General features: G+C 38.0%; 1 protein-coding gene across 8 annotated transcripts in view; it reads left to right on the top strand.

Annotated features, from left to right (window-relative positions):
* Positions 1 to 22259, top strand: part of ZBBX (zinc finger B-box domain containing) — a 151705-nt gene that overhangs the window by 57589 nt on the left and 71857 nt on the right. For all 8 annotated transcript variants that reach the window (XM_060171903.1, XM_060171904.1, XM_060171901.1 and 5 more), the window contains 2 exons: positions 10729 to 10890; positions 20053 to 20227. In XM_060171903.1, the coding sequence (XP_060027886.1) occupies positions 10729 to 10890; positions 20053 to 20227 (337 nt within the window). The remainder of the gene's footprint in view (positions 1 to 10728; positions 10891 to 20052; positions 20228 to 22259) is intronic.

Raw genomic sequence — 22259 nt, 5'->3', positions numbered from 1 at the left:
CTTCTCTGCTGGACATGGATGTTGGCAGATGGATTCATACCCCCCCCCCCGCCTTCTGTTTCTATCTTTCCCTAGTGGGGGTAGGGCTTTGCGGAGGTGAGACTTCAGGACACATAGGTGAAGTCAGTCTGTTCAGGGAAGTCAAGATGACATCATAGTAGCATTTGTAGCATGATGGCTGAGGCTACAATGTTTCTGTGAAAGTCTCAGCTATAGCTCCATGAGATTTGTTAAGTTTGATCGTTGTCGATCTTTGTTGTTTTGAGAGAGAGTCTGTGCCATCCACTGTTACTCCAGGCCATGTCACCCTCACAGTTTATTTTTTATATGAGTATCTCTAACTATAACTATGTAACAACATATGTGTCCCCCCTTCTTTCTCTCAGAAATGAAGAGGAGGAGAAGGGAAAGAAGAAGGGAAATTAAATAAGTGTTAAAACAATGAAAGAGACATGCCAACATTTCTTTCTTCTCCCAAATTAGAAAGTAACATCATTTAAACTGTGTGAACTCCTTAGAGTTGGAGCATCAGGCCCACATAAGCAATGTCAACTTGATCGCTGGTATTTACGGATGAAGTGCTGGTGGTTTAGGCAGTTCTGGTAGTTAAACTGGGGGAGCTCTGACAGAAAAGTGTATCATTTCTTTCTTTCTTTCTTTTTTCTTATCAAAACTAAAACTTTTACTCTTGGACTTTAACCTCTACAAGATGCTGTCTACTAGAAAATGCTCTAAAATATCCACCCTCTTTGCTTTGATTAATGACACATTGTCAGAGTGATAAATTCTTCCAGGGTGCAATTTGAAAGATAATATCATTCTAGGGAAGAAAAAAATAGTGCTCAGGTGAGAATTTAGAATAGTTACCAGATGAAATGCTACCATCACACTGTGCAGCCAGGGCTGCGAGAAAATCAGGAAACACCTGCAGTCAATCACATCCCTTGGCTTTAGCTTTAGTTTTTCTGCTACAATGAGATGTATGATTTGCTGTGTATCCTCAAGGCCATTTCTTTTTTTAACATCTTTACCATGTAGAAAAATACTTGCACAGGTGACTTTATTTTCATTTTACAATTCTGCTCATTTTCTATTCTCTCTACATCCCATTATTCCCTGTTTGGACTGGTATATTAAAATTTCCAAATCTGCAAGATGGAAAATAAAATGATTGAGCCTGGTTCCCAATTCTCAAAGAATGTTGATAGATACTGCATAGTATTAGGATACCTAATATATGCAGTTATCTATTTCAAATACTTCCAATGGTCCCCCTTTATATTCTTATTCCTTGACTACTTATTACTTCAAATGATCATTGTTACTTTACCAAGGGAAATATGTTTTGTGCTGTCAATAGTTGTGAAATTCTTTTTGTAATACAGAGACAGAGAGAGAAAGAGAGAGATAGAGAGAGTTATATAGAGAGTGAGATCACAACATCAAAGCTTCCTTCAGTGTTCAATGTGATGCTCAAACCTGGGTTGTATGCATGGCAAAGTAGCACCCTATCCAAGAGAGCTATTTCACCGGCCTTACAGTCATGTAATTCTGAACAGGGACAGGCAACTGCGGTGATATATACCATTTTCTAAAGTGTGACAACTTCCCAGAAGCACTATTTATTCTTCCCAAAGAACCTGTCTTACTATTTATTTATTTATTGCCTCCCAGGTTATTACTAGCGTACGGGTGGCCATTTTTTTCCATTTTATTAGATAGGATAGAGAGAAATTGAGAGGGGAGAGGAGAGAGAGAGAGAGAGAGAGAGAGAGAAACCTACAGACATACTTTGCAATGCTTCTTCCCTGAAGGTGGGGAGGCAGGGACTCAAATCTGGATCTTTGTGAGGGACCTTGTGCTTAGTACGATGTGCACTTAATCTGATGCACCATCAGTCACCTTCCCATCCCTGTCTTACCTTTTATTAGGGAGAGATTACAGTATGTTATTGTGTGTATAATTTCCCTCTTTCCTTCCTCCCTACTGCCCTACCTTCTTTCTTTCCCCCATTCTTCTTTCTCTCCTTCCTTCTTCCTTCCTTCCTCATTCACTTCTTCTAAAATACTTAAAGTATTTAAAAACATTTTTTTTTTTTTGCCTCAAGGGTTCTTGCTGGGGCTTGGTGCCTGCACTCTGAATCCACTGCTCCTAGAGGCCATTTTTCCCATTTGTTGCCCTTGTTGCCCTTGTTGTCGTTATTGTTATTGTTGTCATTGCTGTTGTTGTAGTTGGGTAAGACAGAGAAATTGAGAGAGGAGGAGAGATGGAAGGTGCAGAGAAAGACAGACATCTGCAGTGGAGATCTGGGGGCTAAAACCGGGATCCTTATGCTGGTCCTTGTGCTTTGTTAAAAGCATTTTTTATAAAGATGGGTACAGTGGAAGAGACAGAGAATGAAAGAGACAACAGTGCCAATGCTTACATCACTGTCATACGACCCGGGATTAAACCTGGGTCGCATGTTTAAATGTCATCTTTAAGAAGATATACCTTATCAAAGACCATAAATTTTTCCCATACATTTTTCAGTGTTAGCTCATGGATTTATGTTGAAGGCACACTTTACTTTTATATGGCGTGAGTTAGGGTTCTAAATCAATATTTATACATATGCATATCTAATTGTTCCAACATTATTCATTGAACAAATTTCTTTTTTTTTCCAGTGAATTTCTTGTTGAAGATCTGTAGACTATATATATAAGGGATAACTCTTGAACTCTATATTGTCATCCTTTGATCTGTGTACCTAGCCTAATGCCAACACTACCCTATTTTGACAATTGTAGCTGTATATATATATGTATATATATATATGTATATATATATACATATATATATGTATGTATATATAAACATATATATTCTTTTTTATTTAAGAAAGGAGACATTAAAAAAAACCATAGAATAAGAGGGATACAATTTTGCACAATTCCCATAACCCGATCTCCATATCCCATTCCCTCCCCTGATAGCCTTCCCATTCTCTATCTCTCTGGGAGTATGGATCCAGGATCGTTGTGGGTTGCAGAGGGTGGAAGGTCTGGCTTCTGTAATTGCTTCCCCGCTGAACAAGGGTGTTGACTGGTCGATTCATACTCCCAGTCTGCCTCTCTCTTTCCCTAGTAGGGTGGGGCTCTGAGGAAGCAGAGCTCCAGTACTCATTGATGGGGTCATCTCTCCAGGGAAGTCTGGTCAACATCTTGCTGGCATCTGGAACCTGGTGGCTAAAAAGAGAGTTAACATACAAAGCCAAACAAATTGTTGAACAATCATGGATCTGAAGACTGGAATAGTGCAGATGAAGTGTTGGGGGGTATTCCCTGCATGCTCTTGTGTACTTCTGCTTTCAGGTATATATTTTTCCCCTAGTTTATGGGCACGTGTGAACATATGCTCTATCTCAGGGGACATGGACTATATCTAGGATTGGGGACTTTATTGGGGAGTGGAACACCTGGAATAGAATTAGAGAATACTATGAAAGGAAAGGTCTCACCCGAGTGATGAAGCTGAAGGGTTGTCATTCCACACCTGAAGTCTCTGGTCACAGTTTGAAGTGAAGCATGCTGGGGTGGCACTCATTGCGTTGACTAGGTTGCGATCTGCAGAGGCAATATTATTTGATTTGAATTGAGAGCAGCATGCAGAAAAGTGGGCCCCACCATAAGGTTCCAGGACTGGGGGAAATATAGGCTCTATAGTGGAAATGTGAGGCTCCTGTTGTCTTAGGGTTCAAGAAGACAATGGATAGTTATTGTTATCGTCACATTATTTGGTGATGGGGTTAACTTTGGAAAGTCCCTTTGTTAGGGTGTGGGGTATAATACCCAGCATCTTGTATATAGCTGTGCTACCAGTTGCTTCTGTTCTCCCTGGTCTAGGCTTTTGGGAGAGACAACATATCTGTTGTTAAAATTCAGAGGCTCCAGCTGGCCGGGCTAGCTTCATGGGCAGGTAACAGAGACGACCAGAGACATACGGCTGGGCCGGGAAGCTGTATTTCTTTATTCAGGAACAACGATTTATAAACTAACCTAAACTAATCACCAAACAGAACTCAGCTGCCTCCTTCCCCCGCAGCGGCGCCAAGAAGTCTCGAACTCTGTCACTCTGGAACTCTGGCAGGGTTCCTTGGGGCGGGGACAAGCGGCCCACGAAAACTAGCAGGACTGAACCAATTTTCTTGGCAGGGGGAGAGTATACAACACATATCAAAGACAGCCTATGTATTAAAAAGACTCAGTCTGTGTTTTAAGAAGTTCTAGACATATGATCAATTTTTCCCCTCTCATATTAATTAAATAGTGGTTTAATAGGATTGTACATAAACATCACTCCCACCACCAAAAGACTGTGTCCCATCCCCACCACCCATCCCCCCCATCCCCCCCCCCCACGCCGGGAAGCCCAATGGCCACCTTTCCCTTCACCACAGTGTTCTTACATTGGTGCCCTGCTCTCAGTTTAATCAGATCCTGCTTTTAGTTTCCCTTTATGTTCTTCTTTCTCAACTTCTGTTGATGAGTGGGGACATCCCATACTCATCTTTATCTTTCTGACTTAGCTCACTTAACATAATTCCTTCTAGTTCTGTCCAAGATGGGTCAGATAAGGTGGGCTCATTGTTCTTAATACCTGCATAGTATTCCATTGTGTATATATGTACCACAGCTTTTTCAGCCACTCATCTGCTGTTGAGCACTTGGGTTCCTTCCAGGTTTTAGCTATTATGAATTGTGCTGCTATGAACATATATGTACACACATCTTTTTGGTTGGGCATTATGGAATCCTTGGGGTATATCCCCAGGAGAGGAACTACTATATCATATGGAAGGTCTATGTCTAGACTTGTGAGAGCTTCTTTAAGAAAATAGAACAAAAACTACATTAATTAATCTGGAACCAGAAAACACCTAGAATTGCCAAAACCATCTTGAGGAAAAGAAACAGAAATGGAGGCATCACACTCCCAGATCTCAAACTATATTATAATGCCATTATCATCAAAACAGCCTGGTACTAGAACAAAAATAGGCACACAGACCAGTGGAACAGAATTGAAAGCCCCGATCTAAACCCCCACACCTATGGAGATCTAATCTTTGATAAGGGGGCCCAAAGGATTAAATGGAAAAAGGAGGCTCTCTTCAATAAATGGTGCTGGAAAAACTGGGTTATAACATGCAGAAGAATGAAATTTAACCACCTTATCTCACCAGAAACAAAAATCAACTCCAAATGGATCAAAGACCTGGATGTCAGACTGGAAACTATCAAATACTTAGAGGAAAACATTGTTGAAACACTTTCCCACCTAAACCTCAAGGACATCTTTGATGAAACAAACCCAATTGCAAGGTAGACTAAAGCAGGAGCAAACCAACGGAACTACATCAAATTGAAAAGCTTCTGCACAGCTAAAGAAACTATCACACAAAGAGACCCCTCACAGAATGGGAGAAGATCTTCACATGCCAAACATCAGACAAGAGACTAATCACCAAAATATACAAAGAACTCAGCAAACTTAACACCAAAAAACAAATGACCCCATCCAAAAATGGGCAGAGGATATGAACAAGACATTCACTTCAGAGGAGATCCAAAAGGCTAAGAAACATATGAAAAACTGCTCCAGGTCACTGATTGTCAGAGAAATGCAAATACAGACAACATTGAGATACCACTTCACTCCTGTGAGAATGGCATACATCAAAAAGGACAGCAGCAACAAATGTTGGCAAGGCTGTGGGGACAGAGGAACCCTTCTACACTGCTGGTGGGAATGTAAATTGGTCCAGCCTCTCTGGAGAGCAGTCTGGAGAATATATATATTCTTAATTATATAGCATTGATCAGCTCTGGCTTATAGTGGTTCGGGCATGGTACCTTGGACTTCAGACCCTCTGGCATGAGACTCTCCTTGCATAAACATTATGCTATCTACTTCTTCTATAATTTTTTAATCAAGTGTTTAAAGTTATCTGTACTATTGTTGTTTAAAATTATATTGAGTACAATAGACATTCTACATTCCATTTATATTAAAATTTAGTTGTAGCGTAATATAAGTAAAAGGGGTTGAGTTGTGGTATACCAGGTTAAGCACACATAGTACAAAGCACAAAGATTCACACAAGGATCCTGATTGAAGCCCCTGGCTCCTCACCTGTGGGGGTGGGGGGTGGGGCTTAATGATTGGTAAGGTCTGCAGGTGTCTTTCTCTCCCCTCTGTCTCCCCCTTCTCTCTCAAGTTCTCCCTGTCTTATCCAATAAAACCAGAAAAAAAATAGTCACCAGGAGCAGTGGATTCATAGTGCAAGCACTAAGCCCCAACAATAACCCTGGAGGCAATATATATATATGTAACCAAACATGTCATTTAAATTTTTATGTGCTTATTCAGTAAGCTCATAATATTGTACAATCCATTCTTATACATCTTTATCTTGCAAAACAGAAGCTCATTATTCATTACAACATTCTACTTTGCTTTTATGACTATGCCTACTTGAGATAGTAAATGGAATGGCATAACACTGATGTTTTTGTGACTGTATTGTTTCACTGGGCATAATTTCCCCAAGGCTTATATCCATGTTGCGTAACCTGAAAAATGTCCTTTCTTTTAAAGGTTGCATAATAGTTCATTGTGTGTATTTATTATGTGTTGCTTATTTCTTCATTTGTTCATACATGCCAGTGTTGATTGCTTTTATTTCTTGGCTATTCTTAATAATGTTTCTATTACCATGGGAGTTGCAAATATTTCCTTGATACCCTGCTCTTCTTTCGTCTTTTTTTTCTTCTTCTCTTTCTCCTTTTCCTTTTCCTCCTTCTCCGTCTTCTTTCCTCCTCCTCCTTCTTCTTTTTTGATATGCACTCAGAAGTGGGACCAAAATGCCAGACTATCCAATCCACAGTTCCCTCATTTATTTATAGACACATGTGCTTGTTTATTGATCATGCCATTGCATCTATAAGACTCTTCCCTCCACTGAGAATTCAACATAGTCTCTAAATAGCATGGTTGTCTTTGCCCAAATCACTTTGACAGGCTTAGCAAGGGAGATTGGAAATTGGAGTATCCCCATGCAAAGAATTTCTAGACTTCTGCTATTCTCTACTAATAACTTAGCAAACTTGAATAAATATCACTTGATTTGCTTGATTTTGATAGATTTCTGGATCCCTGAAAAGGTTTCTAATACATTTCTTCACTTTAGCATTTTCATTATGGGGTTAGGATTTACTCACTGACCTCTTCATTATACTAACACTTATGAGTCTGACTTTTCTACTTAATGTTTGGTAGGTTCCCGTTTTCTGAATATTGGAAATATTTTTCTTACGTACAGGAAGTAGTATAAAGTGATCTATGTAAAATGGTAATACTCATTTGAATGCAGAACTTTGTGTTATCACTCGGGTAGTCATTTTTCATGTATATTTCAAGGCTGTATTTCTTCCTAGTGGCTCTTCAAGGTAGATGTTGTCTTCATTTTACAAGTGCAAACACTAAGTTTGCAAAGGTAAATGATTTGCCCTTTTGTGCTGTTATTAATAGTGTCATTGGTTTTTTTTTTCCTTACTTAGTTTGACTGGAAGGAAAGAATGTCCAAGTAGAATTTTTATTTCAGTAAGTCAGTTACATTTAATTCAACTAAAGTTTTCTCAAGTCTCCAACCAGTGTCAAACAATGTCCCATTTACAAAACTGTGAAGGACATTGCTGCAGGGAGAACTGATGCAAAATTGGACTAATCTGTTCAAAAACATTTGTTAGTTTTAGGTATTTTTTGAAAGATGAAGCTTTAACACTGGTTTGAGCACTGGTTTAAAAAATAGGGGTGGAGTAGATAGCATAATGGTTATGCAAAGAGACTCTCCTGTCTGAGGATATGAAATTCAATTCCAAGCACCATTATAAACCAGAGCTGAGCAGTACTCTGGTAAAAAAGAGAGAAAGAGAGAAAAAGAGAGAGAGGGGACATAGATTTATATAGGTATTTTGATGGAAAATTTAGAGTAGAAAATGTAGACTAGTATGTGGATAGGAAACAATATGCATAGGTCAAATGAGTCATTTTTTCCAATTATTTATTCAGTACTAAATAACAGTTATTAGTATGTTGTTCCCTGACTTCAGAATCAGGCTGAAAAATCTCATAGGTGGATAGTTTCAATGTAGATATTCAGAGTTAGCTATTGAAACAGGAAATCAGCTAAATTTTCAAAATTGCAACATCTCCATGGTCAGGACAAAATAGTTATGATCCTGAGAAATTTTACATGTGTGCGAACAACTGTCGTTAATCCTCAGATTAAAAAAATAATTATGATCCCTGTTGAATCTGTCCTTTCTCTTGAGGACATTTTGCTATAAAAAGTAGGATCTTTGCTGGTCTTCTCTGATGCATGTCTTTAGAGGACTTTTATCTGGGCCTTATCTGATTCAAGTTGATGGGAGAGAGAGCAGGAACTAGTGCAGGGTGAGGGGGCAAGGGCTCCAGGGCAGTTGTTTACAGGAGATTCTTTAGAGAGAAGAACCTCCCTGGAATTTGCCTTTCCAGACACTCTGAAGACACTTGGGACGTTTTCTCTTATTTAACTAGTTCTTTTAATACTGTACTTCTCTCCTCCCTCCCTTTATTTTTGTTTCCTATCATTTTATTGGGAGTTTAATAGTTTACAGGACAGTCGTTAACCCATGAGTACAGTTTCTCATCTGCCCATTTTTAATAGGTGTTATAGTAGTCATCAGAAATTTTAAAAAGATGATTATATGTCTGTCAGTTTATACGTTATGGTAGTCATCAAAAGGCAAGAGGAGATGCATGTAGTAAGAAGTTAGGGAGTGATTGTTCTTGGTGTGGAGAGTGAAAAGGATGCCTACCTCTGTATATCCAGAGCAGAGAGGCAGGGGCAGCCTTCTGGCTCTGTGACTAACCTGGATGGAAAGAAGAAAGAGAGAGAGGGCATTCTAAGCAAATAAAAATTATCATCTCATTTTCACCATGCAGGAAAACTTTACTTCATAAGGGAACTGTACGTAATGCCACTCTCTCATGTGCATGTTTCAGAGTGAGTGCCCTCTACAGGCATTTATTGTCCAGAGAATGCTTACTTTTGCTTATTCAGACTTCTCCTGTATTTAATTCCTTAGTCACCATGTCTCTATTTGGGTTGCCACAATGGAAAAGCCATTAGAATTATATATGCCTGGGTCACTTTCTGCCTTTGCCACCCACTCACCATGTGACCAAAGACAAATAATTTAAGTGCTCAGAGCTTCAGTTCCTATATCCCACAAGCGGCGATGGCACTGAGGCTTGAGCATTGCCTTGTGGAGTAAATGATGTGCTTTAAGGTACTTGGGGTATTATTATTACTCCATACTAGCCCCTCAAGAGATACTATTCATGGTGATTGTTTTGTTTTTGTTTTTAACTTTAGAGCTTTATTGAGTAATAGTTTACAGGATAATCTTTTTTTTTAAATCACTCCTGTCACCAAAGGTCTCTGTCCCCATCTTCAGTCACATAGATAACTGTTATAGCTCTCCCACAGTCTTAGAAATAGGCTGACTTTTCTTCTCCCCGCATTCATTATGCTTAATTCTCTATATTCCACACAAGTGACAACATTCTGTAGTTGTCCTTCACCTCCTTGCTTGCTTCACTAAGCATCATCTTTTCTAGTCCCATCCACTGTATCCCAGTGGACACAATATTATATATTTTTATTTTTTTTTATTACCAGAGCACTGCTCATCTCTGGCTTATGGTGGTTCAGGGGATTGAAACTGGGGCTTTGAACCTCAGGCATTCTCATGTCTTTTTGCATAACCATTGTGCTATCGACCACATCCAATATCATCTTTTTTATTGCTGAATAATATTCCATTGAGTATCTGTCCCATAATTTTTTGATCCAATCATCTGTCAAAGGGCATTTTGGTTATTTACAAGTTTTTGCTGTTGTGAATAAAGACACTATGGACATGGGGGTGCATATATCCCTTTGAATCAGTGTCATTATATCTTTTGGGTAAGTGCTTAGGAGAATTTCTAGATCATAAGGTATTTCCATTTGTATTTGTTTAAGGATTCTCATACTGTTCTCCAGAGTGTTGGCACCAATTTGCATTGTCACCAGCAGTGTAGTGGGACTCTTCTCTCTCCACATCCACTTACCTTGTTTTATTGATAGAACCTAGTCTCACAGATGTGAGGCAAATCATTGTGGTTTTAATTTGAATTTGCTATGAGTATTATAATAGTTGGAATCAGTGTTAATTTATAATATAGGTAAGCAACAAAACACATTGTAATGCAAAAGTTAGGGGCTGGGTTCAGGAAGGAAGCTTCACAAACAGTTAAGCAGATCTACTGGTGGCAGGTGTCTCTCATTTTCTCTCCTTCTCAACCTCCCTCTCCCTTGTTTGGTTAATTTCTCTCTGCCATAAAAAAGAAAAAAAAGAAATAAAGAAATAAAGAAAGTTTAAGAAAAGAAGAGAAAATAAAATAAATAAAAATGGCCACTGGCAATGGTTGGGTTCATCCTACAGGTGCCAAGCTCCAGTGATAACCCTGGTGGCAATAAAAAAAAGAAAAAAAATTCAGGAGTCATAGAATAATGAAGATATGACTTGATGTATCTAAATTAAAAAGCTGGTCTGTCATATGTGTATATGTATAAGATCATATTCTTTTTTAAAGGCAAAAACTCAAATATTATCCAGTGTCCTGGATGCTGCCCATCATTTCATTAAAGAAGTTAATCCAGATGAGCCCCAAAAGAATTGTTCTGCTAAAGAGATTGGCAGGAGTGGAATTCAGCATAAACCCAGACCTCTGCCTCTGCAGGAGAACAACTGTGAGGTAAGCTGAAGAAAATATCGTCTCATATATCACACTGGATACTGCCATTCAGGAGCCTTGCAGGAGCCATGGGTTTTACAGATAATTTTGGTATATTGTTTAATTAAAAATATTATTCACATACAGATAGAATAAAACAGTCAGTTTTTTCTTCTTTTGCCATAAGAGTTATTGCTGAAGCTCAGTGCCTGCATAAGGATGACACCACTTCTAGTGGCCATAATTTTTCCTTCCTTCCTTCCTTCCTTCCTTCCTTCCTTCCTTTCTTCCTTCCTTCCTTCTTTCTTCCCTTCCTTCCTCCTTCTCTCCCTCCTTTCCTTCCTTTCTTTTCTTCCTCCCTTCCTTCCTTTTTGTCTTTTTAATATTTTCATGTATTTATTATTGGATAGAGGCAGAGATAAATTGAGAGGGAGGGAGAGATAGAGAAGAAGAGAGATAGAGAGATAACTGCAGCACTACTTCACCACTTATGAAGCTTTCCCACTGCCACTGGGGATCAAGGATTGAACCTGGGTCCTTGTGCACAGTAAGGCTTAACTAGGTGTACCACTGCCTGACTTTCTCTTTCTTTCTTTCTCTTTCTTTCTTTCTTTCTTTCTTCCTTCCTTCCTTCTTTCTTTCTTTCTTTCTTTCTTTCTTTCTTTCTTTCTCTTTTTTTCTTTCTTCCTTTCTTATAGAAACTGAGACATGGGAATGGGGAAGAGGTAGAAAGAAGGGAGAAACACCTATAGTGTTGCTCCTCTGCTAGTGGTACTTGTCTCTTGAAGGTAAAAATCCAGGGGCTTAAACCTGGGTCCTTCCATATATTAACATGTGTGCTCTAATAGTTGTGTCACCACCCTGCCTTTAAAAAAAATAAAATCTTTTTCAGGAAATCTTTTTTGTTCTACTAAATATTTGTATTTATTTATTTATCATTGATAGGGCTTCACAATTCCAGGTCAGCATTTTCAAATATAAAGAGAGACAAATACAGAGGGAGAGGGAGAGGGAGAGAGAGAGAATGCAGTACTTAAGCTCCCCCATTGTACTGGGGGACTGGGCTTTAACCTGAGTCACACACTTCATAAGGTGCCACTGATTTCTGTGGTGCATGATATTTTTTCAGCATGTCTTCCTGGAAATTTTCATCAGGTTGGGAGATGAATGAGTATTTGGGAGAGCATTTAATACATATTTATAGAAGGTAAAACTTTAGAGATATTAGAAATATGAAATCAGGAGTCTGGGGGGTAGCACAGCGGGTCAAGCCTACATTACTCAAAGTACAAGGACCAGCACTGTTCCAGCCCCTGGCTTCCTACCTGCAGGAGGTCACCTCACAAGTGGTGAAGAGGTCTTCAGGTGTCTTTCTCTCCCCCTCACTGTTTTCTCCTCCTCTCTCAATTTCTCTCTGTCCTGTCCAACAATAACAGCAATAACAATAGCAACAACAACAAGAGCAACAAAATGGGGGAAATGGCCTCCAGGAGCAGTGAGTTCCTGTGCAGGGACTGAGTCTTAGTGATGACCATGAAGGGAAAAATAAATAAATAAATAAAAAAATTCAGTCCAAGTGATTAAAATGATAAACATTTCAGTTATTTAAAATCAAATCTGTACCAATTCTGGCTGTAATTCAGATTGAGTACTTATGTACTGGAGAAACTTTCTTCTGATTATGTTTTATTGTAGTAGATTTGTTGTATTGGTTTCTTAGCAACAACTAAACTCCATTAAACCTTGATTTATGCAACAGTTCTCACACTTTTTGATGCCACTCAACTTTTCATTGTAGTTCATAGATTTTGAGTGACATTATCAAAGATTCAGAATAACTGGTCTGCTGAAATTTGGTGAAAAAAATCAGCCTTGAACTTCCAGTAAGGCTTATAGGATATAAAAGATAGTATGCTCAATGCTATTGGAATTTTCTTTTTCTTCTTGTCACTGGGATTTCACTGCTTTAGAGTGGGGTTTCAAACAAAAAAGATAGTGAGACAGAGACAGAGAGACACAAAAAGATACCACAGCCCAGAAACTTCCCTCAGTGTGGTAAAGGTCAAACTCAAAACTGAGTTGCTCACAAGGTCAGGCAGATAGACTATCTAAGTGAGTTATATTGCTGGCCCTGCTAGTAGAACCTATTTCTAGAATAACTATGCGCTAGTTATACAGGAAAGCCAGCATATATGCCTGGATACTACTTTCTCATAGACCTGCAGAGTGTGTTTGTGAAAAGCCACTTAGTGAGATGCAGTGGTCTTATAGTTATGTACCAAGAAACAGTCCACTTGCCAGGCCTTCTCCTAAACATATGCTTGTTTGTTCATCAATGCACTGCTCAGCTCTAGTTTACGTAGGTGTGGGGCTGAACCTGGGATCTTTGTTATCTCAGGCATAAAAGTCTGTTGCATATACTATTTCAGTATTCTTCTCAACTGACCTGAATGTTACAATTACTATCCTTTTAGTCATGAATTACATTTTATAGATGAGATAATTATGGTAACATCTTTATTTTATTTTACTTATTTATTTATTTATCTATCTATCTATCTATCTATAAAAAGGAAACACTTACAGAACCATAGGATAAGAGGCGTACCCACAGTTTCATTGATAGTGGAACTTTAAGTTTGAACCTATAACTTTTTACTCAAAGCTTCTGTTTGTGACAACTCAGGCTGTGGTGTTTCCAGGGTTTCTCCTCCTATTTACCTGATATTTTATTGGATTTATCCTATCAATAATAATTATGGTAAATAACAGAATCTATTTTTAAAAAGCCGATGTTAGGTGATACACTTAATCCTTTACTTGTTAGATCTTATCAATAACAAAAACATGTTTTGTGCTACTATGACCCAATTTAACAGTTGAGAAAAGCAGAAATCTATAGAATTTCCCCTTTTCCTTTTCAACCAACAGTTAATATGACTGTATGTATTTTTTCTTTCCCTCTTTCTCTCTACTTTGATTTTTTTTTTTTTATGTATTAATGATAGAGAAGCAGAACATCACTCTTGTACATGTAATGCCAGGAATAGTACTGAGGATCTTATGCTTGAGAGACACACATTATCATTTTATTTTATTTTATTTTATGTATAGCCACTATAGATATCATGATGATCATTGGACTTGGTGCCTGCATGACAAAACAGTTGCTCCTTGTGGCTAGTTTTTTTTCTTTTCTACCTTTTCTTTATTTGGTGGTACAGAGAGAAATTGAAAGTAGAGGAACAGATAAAGAGAAAGAGACAAAGAGAGAAACCTGTAACACTTCAATGCACTTGAACTTCTTCCATGGATATGTGGGCCAGGGGTTTCAACCATATCTTTATGCATGGTAATGTATGGCATAACCAGATATAACACTGTCCAGCCCATATCCTTTTTATTTTTATAGAAAGTAGAGAGGTGGCCATGAAGAAGAAGAAGCAGTTGTTGGGTATTGTCTCTGCATTCAACTTGTTAAAGCAAAACAAACAAACAAACAAAAAAACTAAATTACAATTGGAATTTCTTCACAAACTCACTAAACCACAAATGGTACAGGCACATATGGTCAATGAATAGAAAAAAAAAGTTGAGAAAGAGATTCTCATGAATTAAGAAGCTACTCTTAGCTAGCTGGTGCCATTTTGGTAGCTACATATTGGAGCACATTGCTGGAGGCAGGACAGTGGGAATTTCTGAATGAAGGAAGGTGGGAATTTCTGGATGCTTAGCCTGTTGACTCAGGGGCAACAGGATATTGAACTGTCCACAAGAACTCACCAGTGTTTAAAGGAGAAATCTAGCCTAGACCTAAAACCCTCTGATCATCTCAGGTCCCCACAGTTAGCTAGGAAAAATAAATCCCAGCCAACTTCTGAAGGAGTGGCCAGGAATTAGCATCTGATGCACTCTGTTTCCCTTAACAAATAATTAAAGCAGCAACAATAACAAAAATCACCTGAAAACTTGCCAATTTAACAGTGTACCTTTTTAAGAAACTCACTTCACTACAATTATGTACAGAGAAGAGTAGTCAGTAGGTGGAAAAGGGGGTGATGGAGAAATTCTCAAGACTAAATATGTCATCTTTAGTTGCAGCTGGCTCCATTTTGGTAGTTACAGAATAGAAGCATAATGACCTAGGAAGGAAGGCAGAGTTTTTCTGGATACTTAACCTGTAAACTCATGGGCATCAAGATATTGAACTACCTGCAGGATAACCAGGAATTAACAGAAAACTTAGCCAAGAACTAAAATTCTGTGGGCTGCTCAGGCCCTGACACACTGCTAGGGAAATAGATTGCTTGTTCCTTAAGCACTCAGGAGAAAGTAATCAATTATCCCATGCTGCTACCCCTCACACGCTCTGCCACCGGAAACACAGTGACAAGACCCTATACTGACATCACAGGCATGAAACTGGCCCATCAGCACATAATAAAGTCTTCCTGATGTTTTGTTGTTGTTGTTGGACACCTGGGTTGCTTCTGTGTTTTGTCTATTAGAATTTGTGCTATGGGGAGTTGGGCGGTAGCCCAGCAGGTTAAGCGCACGTGGGCACAAAGTGCAAGAACTGGTCTAAGGATACCGGTTTGAGCTCCTGGCTGCCCACCTGCAGGGGAGTCGCTTCACAGGCGGTGAAGCTGGTCTGCAGATGTCTATCTTTCTCTTCCCCTCTCTGTCTTCTCCTCCTCTCTCTATTTCTCTCTGTCCTATCCAACAACAATGACATCAATAACAATAATAACTACAATAATAAAACAACAAGGGCAACTAAAGAGAATAAATAAATAAAATATTTAAAAAAAGAAAAATGAAAAAAAAAAAAGTCTTCCTACTACCACCATAATATATGAACAGGGAAATCCAACACCATAGCCACAGTGACACCTGCTGGTCCAACAGAATCCACACTAAATGCAGTTGCTGAGAAATGCAACACAAACAGCCTTGCTAGCAACTACAAATGATCAGACAGAAACAGATCTGGAAAAACTGGTATATATGGAGTTCAGAAAAGTCATGATGGAGGCAATTCAAGAAACAGAAAATACAGACATAAATTCAAGAACTCAGAGATCATGTCACCAAAGAGTTACATAACTAAACATTATACTTTTGAATAATACCTGCACACTGAATATATCAAAAGACAACTTAAAAATTTACTTGGAGAAAAAAAACATGAAGAGGTTAAATACCAGACCCTGTGGGATCCGGCAAAACTGTCCTAAAAAGAAAGTTTATAGCAATACAGCAGCACACTAACAAACAGCAAATTTATCAAACACCATAACCGAGTCAAATAGAAGAGAAGCAACTAAGAGATCCAAAAGTTAACAGGAAGAAGGAAATAGTTAAAATCAGAATAGGAATTAATGAAATAGAAACCAGAAAGAAGATTCAAAAGATTAATAAAACCGAGAGTTGATTCTTCAAAAGGATAAAGTAGATAAACCACTAGCTACAGGCACATGCATACACACACACACACACACACACACACACATACACACGAGCTAGATCTATGACAAAAATAATCAGGAATGAGAGAGATGAAATTACAACTTAAGATAGGAGATACAAAGAATCATATGTGAATATTATGAACATCTCTATACAAATAAATTGGCCAACCCAAATGAGATGGATGTATCCCTACAATCATATCACCTGCCAAGCCTAATCCAAGAGGAAGTAGATAGCTTAAACAGAACAATTATTAATATAGACATTGAATCAGATATCAAATATATTCCCAGGAATAAACTCCCAGCCCTTACTAGTGAATCCTGTGACTTTAAAAGAACTAACACCAATTCTGCTCAAACACTTCCAGAAAACTGAAAAAGGGCAAGCACTACCCAACACATTCGAACATCACTCTTATCTCCAAAGTAGGAAAGGACTTTAAACTGTAGACCTCTATCTCTGATGTACATTGATGCAAATAGCCTCAATAAAATCATGGCAAATTGAATTCAACAACATATCAAGAGAAGAATTCATCAAGATCAAATAGTATTTATCCCTGGGAAACAGGGATGGTTCCACATAGTCAAGTATATCAATATAATTCTTCATATCAACAAAAAGATAGATAAAAACCACATAGTCATGTGCATTGATGCCAAAAAGGCATTCAACAAGACACAACATCCATTTATGATAAAGACCCTTTTAGAAATTAGAAGTAGGACAACTCCTGAACATAATAAAGATAATTTATGACCATCTCATAGTTAACATCATTCTCAATGGGGAAAACTGAAGGCTTTTCTTCAAAATTGAGTAAACAGACAAGGATGTAAACATCTCTACTATTACTCAACATAGTCCTTAAGGCCCTTGCCAATGGCAATCCGACAATAAGACATATCAAATTTATCAAATTTATAAGTATTGGAAAGGAGAGAATTAAGCTATTACTATTTGATGATAAAATGGCAATATACCTAGAGAACCCCAAAAGTCCACCATGAAAAAAAAAACCTCCACTACTGAAAAAAAATCAGTAAAATAGAATGATATAAAATCAATACAATAAATTGATGCCATTTTTGTACACAAAAAAGGAGTCAGAACAAAAAGAAATAAAAGTCTCATTTTATATATAAAGTTTAACCCAAAAAGATAAAGTAACTTTGGGTGAATCTCAGACGAGAGGGAAAGGGCCTTTATAGGGAAAATCACAGGAAAAATTTAAAGGTAAGAGTCTAATACACAGGAATGGATGAACATTTCTTGATTCTGGATTGAAATATTAAATGTACTATTAAAATAGCCATTCCACCAAAAGCAATGTATAATTTCAGTGCAATTCCCATCAAGATCCCAATGGAAATTTTCAAAGAAATTAAAAAAACTTGTTGAAAAAAATTGTATGGAGCCACGCAAAACAAACAAATAAAAACAAACATGAATAGCCAAAACACTTATGATAAAAAAATGGAGGTATTATGCTCCCAACTTCAGTCTATAATGCAAAACAATAGTAATTATAACTGGATAGTACTAGATTAAAAATGGACATTTGGCTCTATGGAAAAGAATCAAGAGCCCAAAAATGAGCCCACACATATATGGCCACCTAATATATGACAAAGGAACAAAACAATTCAGTGAAGTAAAGAAGATTTCTTCAATAAATGGTGCCAGGATAATTGGACAGTCACAGGCAGAAAATTGAAACTAGACCACCACTCAACACTGTGTACTAGTGCCAAATCAAAATAGATCAAAGATCTTGGTATAATAGACCAGACACTCTAAAATTTATAGGAGAAAGTATCAGTGAAACTTTGTAGCATCTCAAAGGTGCATTAGGAGATTTCCCATGGGCATGGGAAATGAGAACAAGAATGAGTAAATGGAATTACATTAATCTTAAAAGCTTCTACACATTACACATGGATATCCAGGCAACCCAGTAAACAGGAAATGATATTTGCACTTTACACATCTAACAAGCGACTGATAGCAATGATCTATACAGAATTGACACAGATCTATAAAATAACTAAAAATAATGCAATAAAAAACTAAGCCAAAGAAATAAACAGTTTTCCTAACAGAGATACAGATGGCTGACAGACATATGAAGAAATACTCCACTTACCATTAGAGAAATGCAAATTAAAACTACACTGAGATACCATCTCATACCTGTGAGAATGGCTTACATCAGCAAAATAGGAAATGGTAGTTGTTGGTGAGGTTGTGGAGAAAAAGGGACTCTGCTACACTGCTGCTGAGAATACATACTAGTGCAGCCCTTTAGAAGACTGTGTGGAGAGTCCTTAAACAAAAAAGAAATTACATTATGATCAAGTGGTACCACTTTTAGGCATTTACCCAACAGACACTTAAACATGAATTCAAAGGGACATGTGCACCCCTATGTTCATAGCTGCATTATTCACCATAGCTAAAGAGTGGTGAATAAATGCCTATCATCAGATGACTGGGTGGAGAAATTATGGGATATCTACAACAACAACTACTACTACTACAAAATAGATGATTTTGTGTCCTTTGGGGCAAAATAAATGGAACTGGAAATGGTTGTGCTTTAGCAAAGTAAGTATAGAGACAAAAGATGGTTTGGATGGTTTCATTCAAATGTGAAATTTAGACCACTAACACACAGGAACTTGAGATAAAAAAAGGATGCAAACAATCTGTTTCTAAGACTATCTGGGAGGTGGGAAGGTAGTACCTACTATTAATTTTAAAAATCATTTATTTGAAAGAGAGGCTTCAAATTCAGGCTTATCACTTATTCTCTGAGACAAAGTGGAATGGCTGAGTAGATATATGGGCAATATGAAAATATATGGAGAAGGGCCATCTTAGTCAGTAGACATAGTGAGATATACCTTGAGGTGGAGGCATCATGATGAGGGATTTTTCCCAAACTTCAGGAATGTATTGTTGGCTGGAATACGCAGAGTGAAGGGGAGTACTGAAGGAGGTCAAGTGCAAGGATGAATCGAACTTTGTATGTTGGGTCCTAGTTGAAAGTGTTTCACAGAGAGCTGTTAGAATGATTCTGAGTTGGAAGTGACATGATCAAGTTTATATGTAAAACTACCTACTGAGGTATGGGAGGAGATTGGAGAAGTTGGAGAGTTAAACAAAAGGCTATTGTTATTTTCCAAGGGGAATACTGATGTACAACAGATTATTACATTTCTTAATAACAGCTAGATTTGTACAGAAATCCTACAAAGAAGTGTGGCTTTAAAAGGTTCTACTTGGGAGTCGGGCTGTAGCACAGCAGGTTAAGCGGGTTAAGCGCAGGTGGCCCAAAGCACAAGGACCGGTGTAAGGGTTCCGGTTCAAGCCCCGGCTCCCCACCTGCAGGGGAATCACTTCACAGGCAGTGAAGCAGGCCTGCAGGTATCTATCTTTCTCTCCCTCTCTCTGTCTTCCCCCTCCTCTCTCCATTTCTCTCTGTCCTATCCAAAAACAACAACAACAATAATAACTATAACAATAAAACAATAAGGGCAACAAAAGGGAATAAATAAATAAATAAATAAAATATTTTTAAAAAAGGTTCTACTTATGGTTTTCAAGTGTGAGGATTAAAATGCCTACCAAATAATGCTACCCATTTCTTTGTTTAAATTGCCGAAAATCAAATAAACACATGTAGTTGCATTTTAATTGATGCAGGTAGACGTTTCAGCATCAGAAAGAGCACAAGGTACAAGTCCACCAGCTAGCCTCTTAATTGAAGGGTCATTTGATGAAGATGCTTCTGCTCAAAGCTTTCAAGAAGCTTTAAATCAGTGGAGAACTGGACGTCAGGAGCAGGATGAAAAACAGAATTTACAAGCACCCAAACCAGGTACAACTAGGCTCATAAAAAGAGTGCTCTGGGTATAAAGTCTCCATTCTTGGTAACTATACATGCAGTGTTCAGAAATGGCTAAGACTGGGACAGCAGCTTGATAAAATCCCAGAAAACAAGATTTACTGTGAGACTATTGGGAGTGGTTTAATATTTTAGAGAATTGGACATTGGAGAAATTTGCATTTGTTTCTTATTCAGGTTGTGAAATGAATTGGATTCTTTGAGCTCCTTCTTTCCTGATAGAAAAGCTTTTGTCATGACAGTTCTTCTTTTTTTTTTTTCTTTTTCTCTGATTACACCAGAAAGTAGAAAATTCTGAGAGAAAATAATAAAGATTTCTTCTTTCATGTATCTTGGGAATATACTTCAAGGGGTCACTGTACATTCGGGGAAGAATATATGTTTTTCTTTTTTTATGAAGAAAACATTCTTGTTTCTTCTTTGTTTTTCCTTGAGGTGCCCTCTACCCATACTCTAGACATTGAAGATACAGCTGTTTCAAGCTTCTTTGCTCTAAATCTCTCTGTAACTTTTCAGGGAAAGTTATATATATATTCTGCTGTTAATTTCATGACTCAGAATCTTCTGGAGAATCCTAAGAATTTTTCATTGAAAAGCAAATATTTGATAGTAAGTTTCTACAATATATTTTAGTGGACAGTATTGATTTTGGCTTTTGTTTGTTATTGCTTTTTGTTGTTTGTTTGTTTTTGCCTCTAGGATTATAGCTGGGGCTTGGTGCTGGCACTATGAATCCACTGCTCCCAACAGCCACTTTTTTCATTTTATTGAATAAGACAGAGAGAGATTGAGAAAGGAAGGAGAAGTAGAGAGGGAGAGAGAAAGATAGATACTTGAAGACCTACTTCACTGCTTCTGAAGTGTCCCCACTGCAGGTGAGGAGCGGGAGGTTCAAACTGGGATCCTTGCACAGGTCCTTGCACTTTGTACTCTGTGTGCTTAACCGAGTGAGCCACCACCCGCCCCCCATTATATTTTCTTTTCCACTGAAAGTATTTAGTGATAATTCTTCATTTATAGCAGAATGTAATTCCTTTTTTTTCTTTGCCACCAGGATTATCACTGGGGCTCAGTGCCTGTATGACTATTCCACCACCCTGCCAAGCATCCCCCCCCCCTTTTAAATGATAGAACCAGAGATAAATAGAGAGGGTGATAAAGGGTGAAGAAAGAGAGAAAGAGAAACATTGCAGCACTGTTCGCTGCTCTTGAAGCTCTGTCCATAAAGATTCTCCTGCACAGTAGCGAGTCTCTACTGCGTGCACTACTGCCAGACTTCCCAGAGTGTAATTCTAAATGCGCATGTACATATATCATTTTCTCATTTGAACTGGAGTTTCTACAAAGTTATGCTCTTTATTTCTCAATATTTTCCTGCATTTTTTGTGGCACATCAGTTTCATTCATATTTTGAAGAGTGACTTGTATAGACACTATCTATATATACTTTTTGGTAAGAGGAGGTACATGGCTTACAGTATAGCCGACCCATAGGTACAGCTTCTCATCTTCCCATGATAGATATCTTTGTGCTTTAATAAAGTTCTCATTAACTATTTTATTATTTTTATTTAATTCTTTTAAATTTATAAAATGGAGATATTGACAGGGCCATAGGATAAGAGGGGTATAATTCCACACAATTACCATCACTAGAACTCTCTCCTGCCCCCCCCCAAGTCTCCTATTCTTTATCCCTCTGGGAGTATGGACCCAGGATCTTTATGGGGTGCAGAAGGTGGATTATTCTGTGCTTCTGTGCTTTTATTTGTACTTCAAGTTTTTTTAAAAAAATTTTTTTATATTTATTTTATTTATTTATTCCCTTTTGTTGCCCTTGTTGTTTTATTGTTGTAGTTATTATTGTTGTTGTCGTTGTTGGATAGGACAGAGAGAAATGGAGAGAGGGAGGGGAAGACAGAGAGGAGGAGAGAAAGATAGACACCTGCAGACCTGCTTCACCGACTGTGAAGCGACTCCCCTGCAGGTGGGGAGCCGGAGTTCG

The sequence above is a fragment of the Erinaceus europaeus genome, chromosome 14 (assembly GCF_950295315.1).
Source record: "Erinaceus europaeus chromosome 14, mEriEur2.1, whole genome shotgun sequence".
Classification (NCBI taxonomy): Eukaryota; Metazoa; Chordata; class Mammalia; order Eulipotyphla; family Erinaceidae; genus Erinaceus; species Erinaceus europaeus.
Note: the sequence above shows the minus strand (reverse complement) of the source record. Positions and strands in the feature narration are given on the sequence as shown.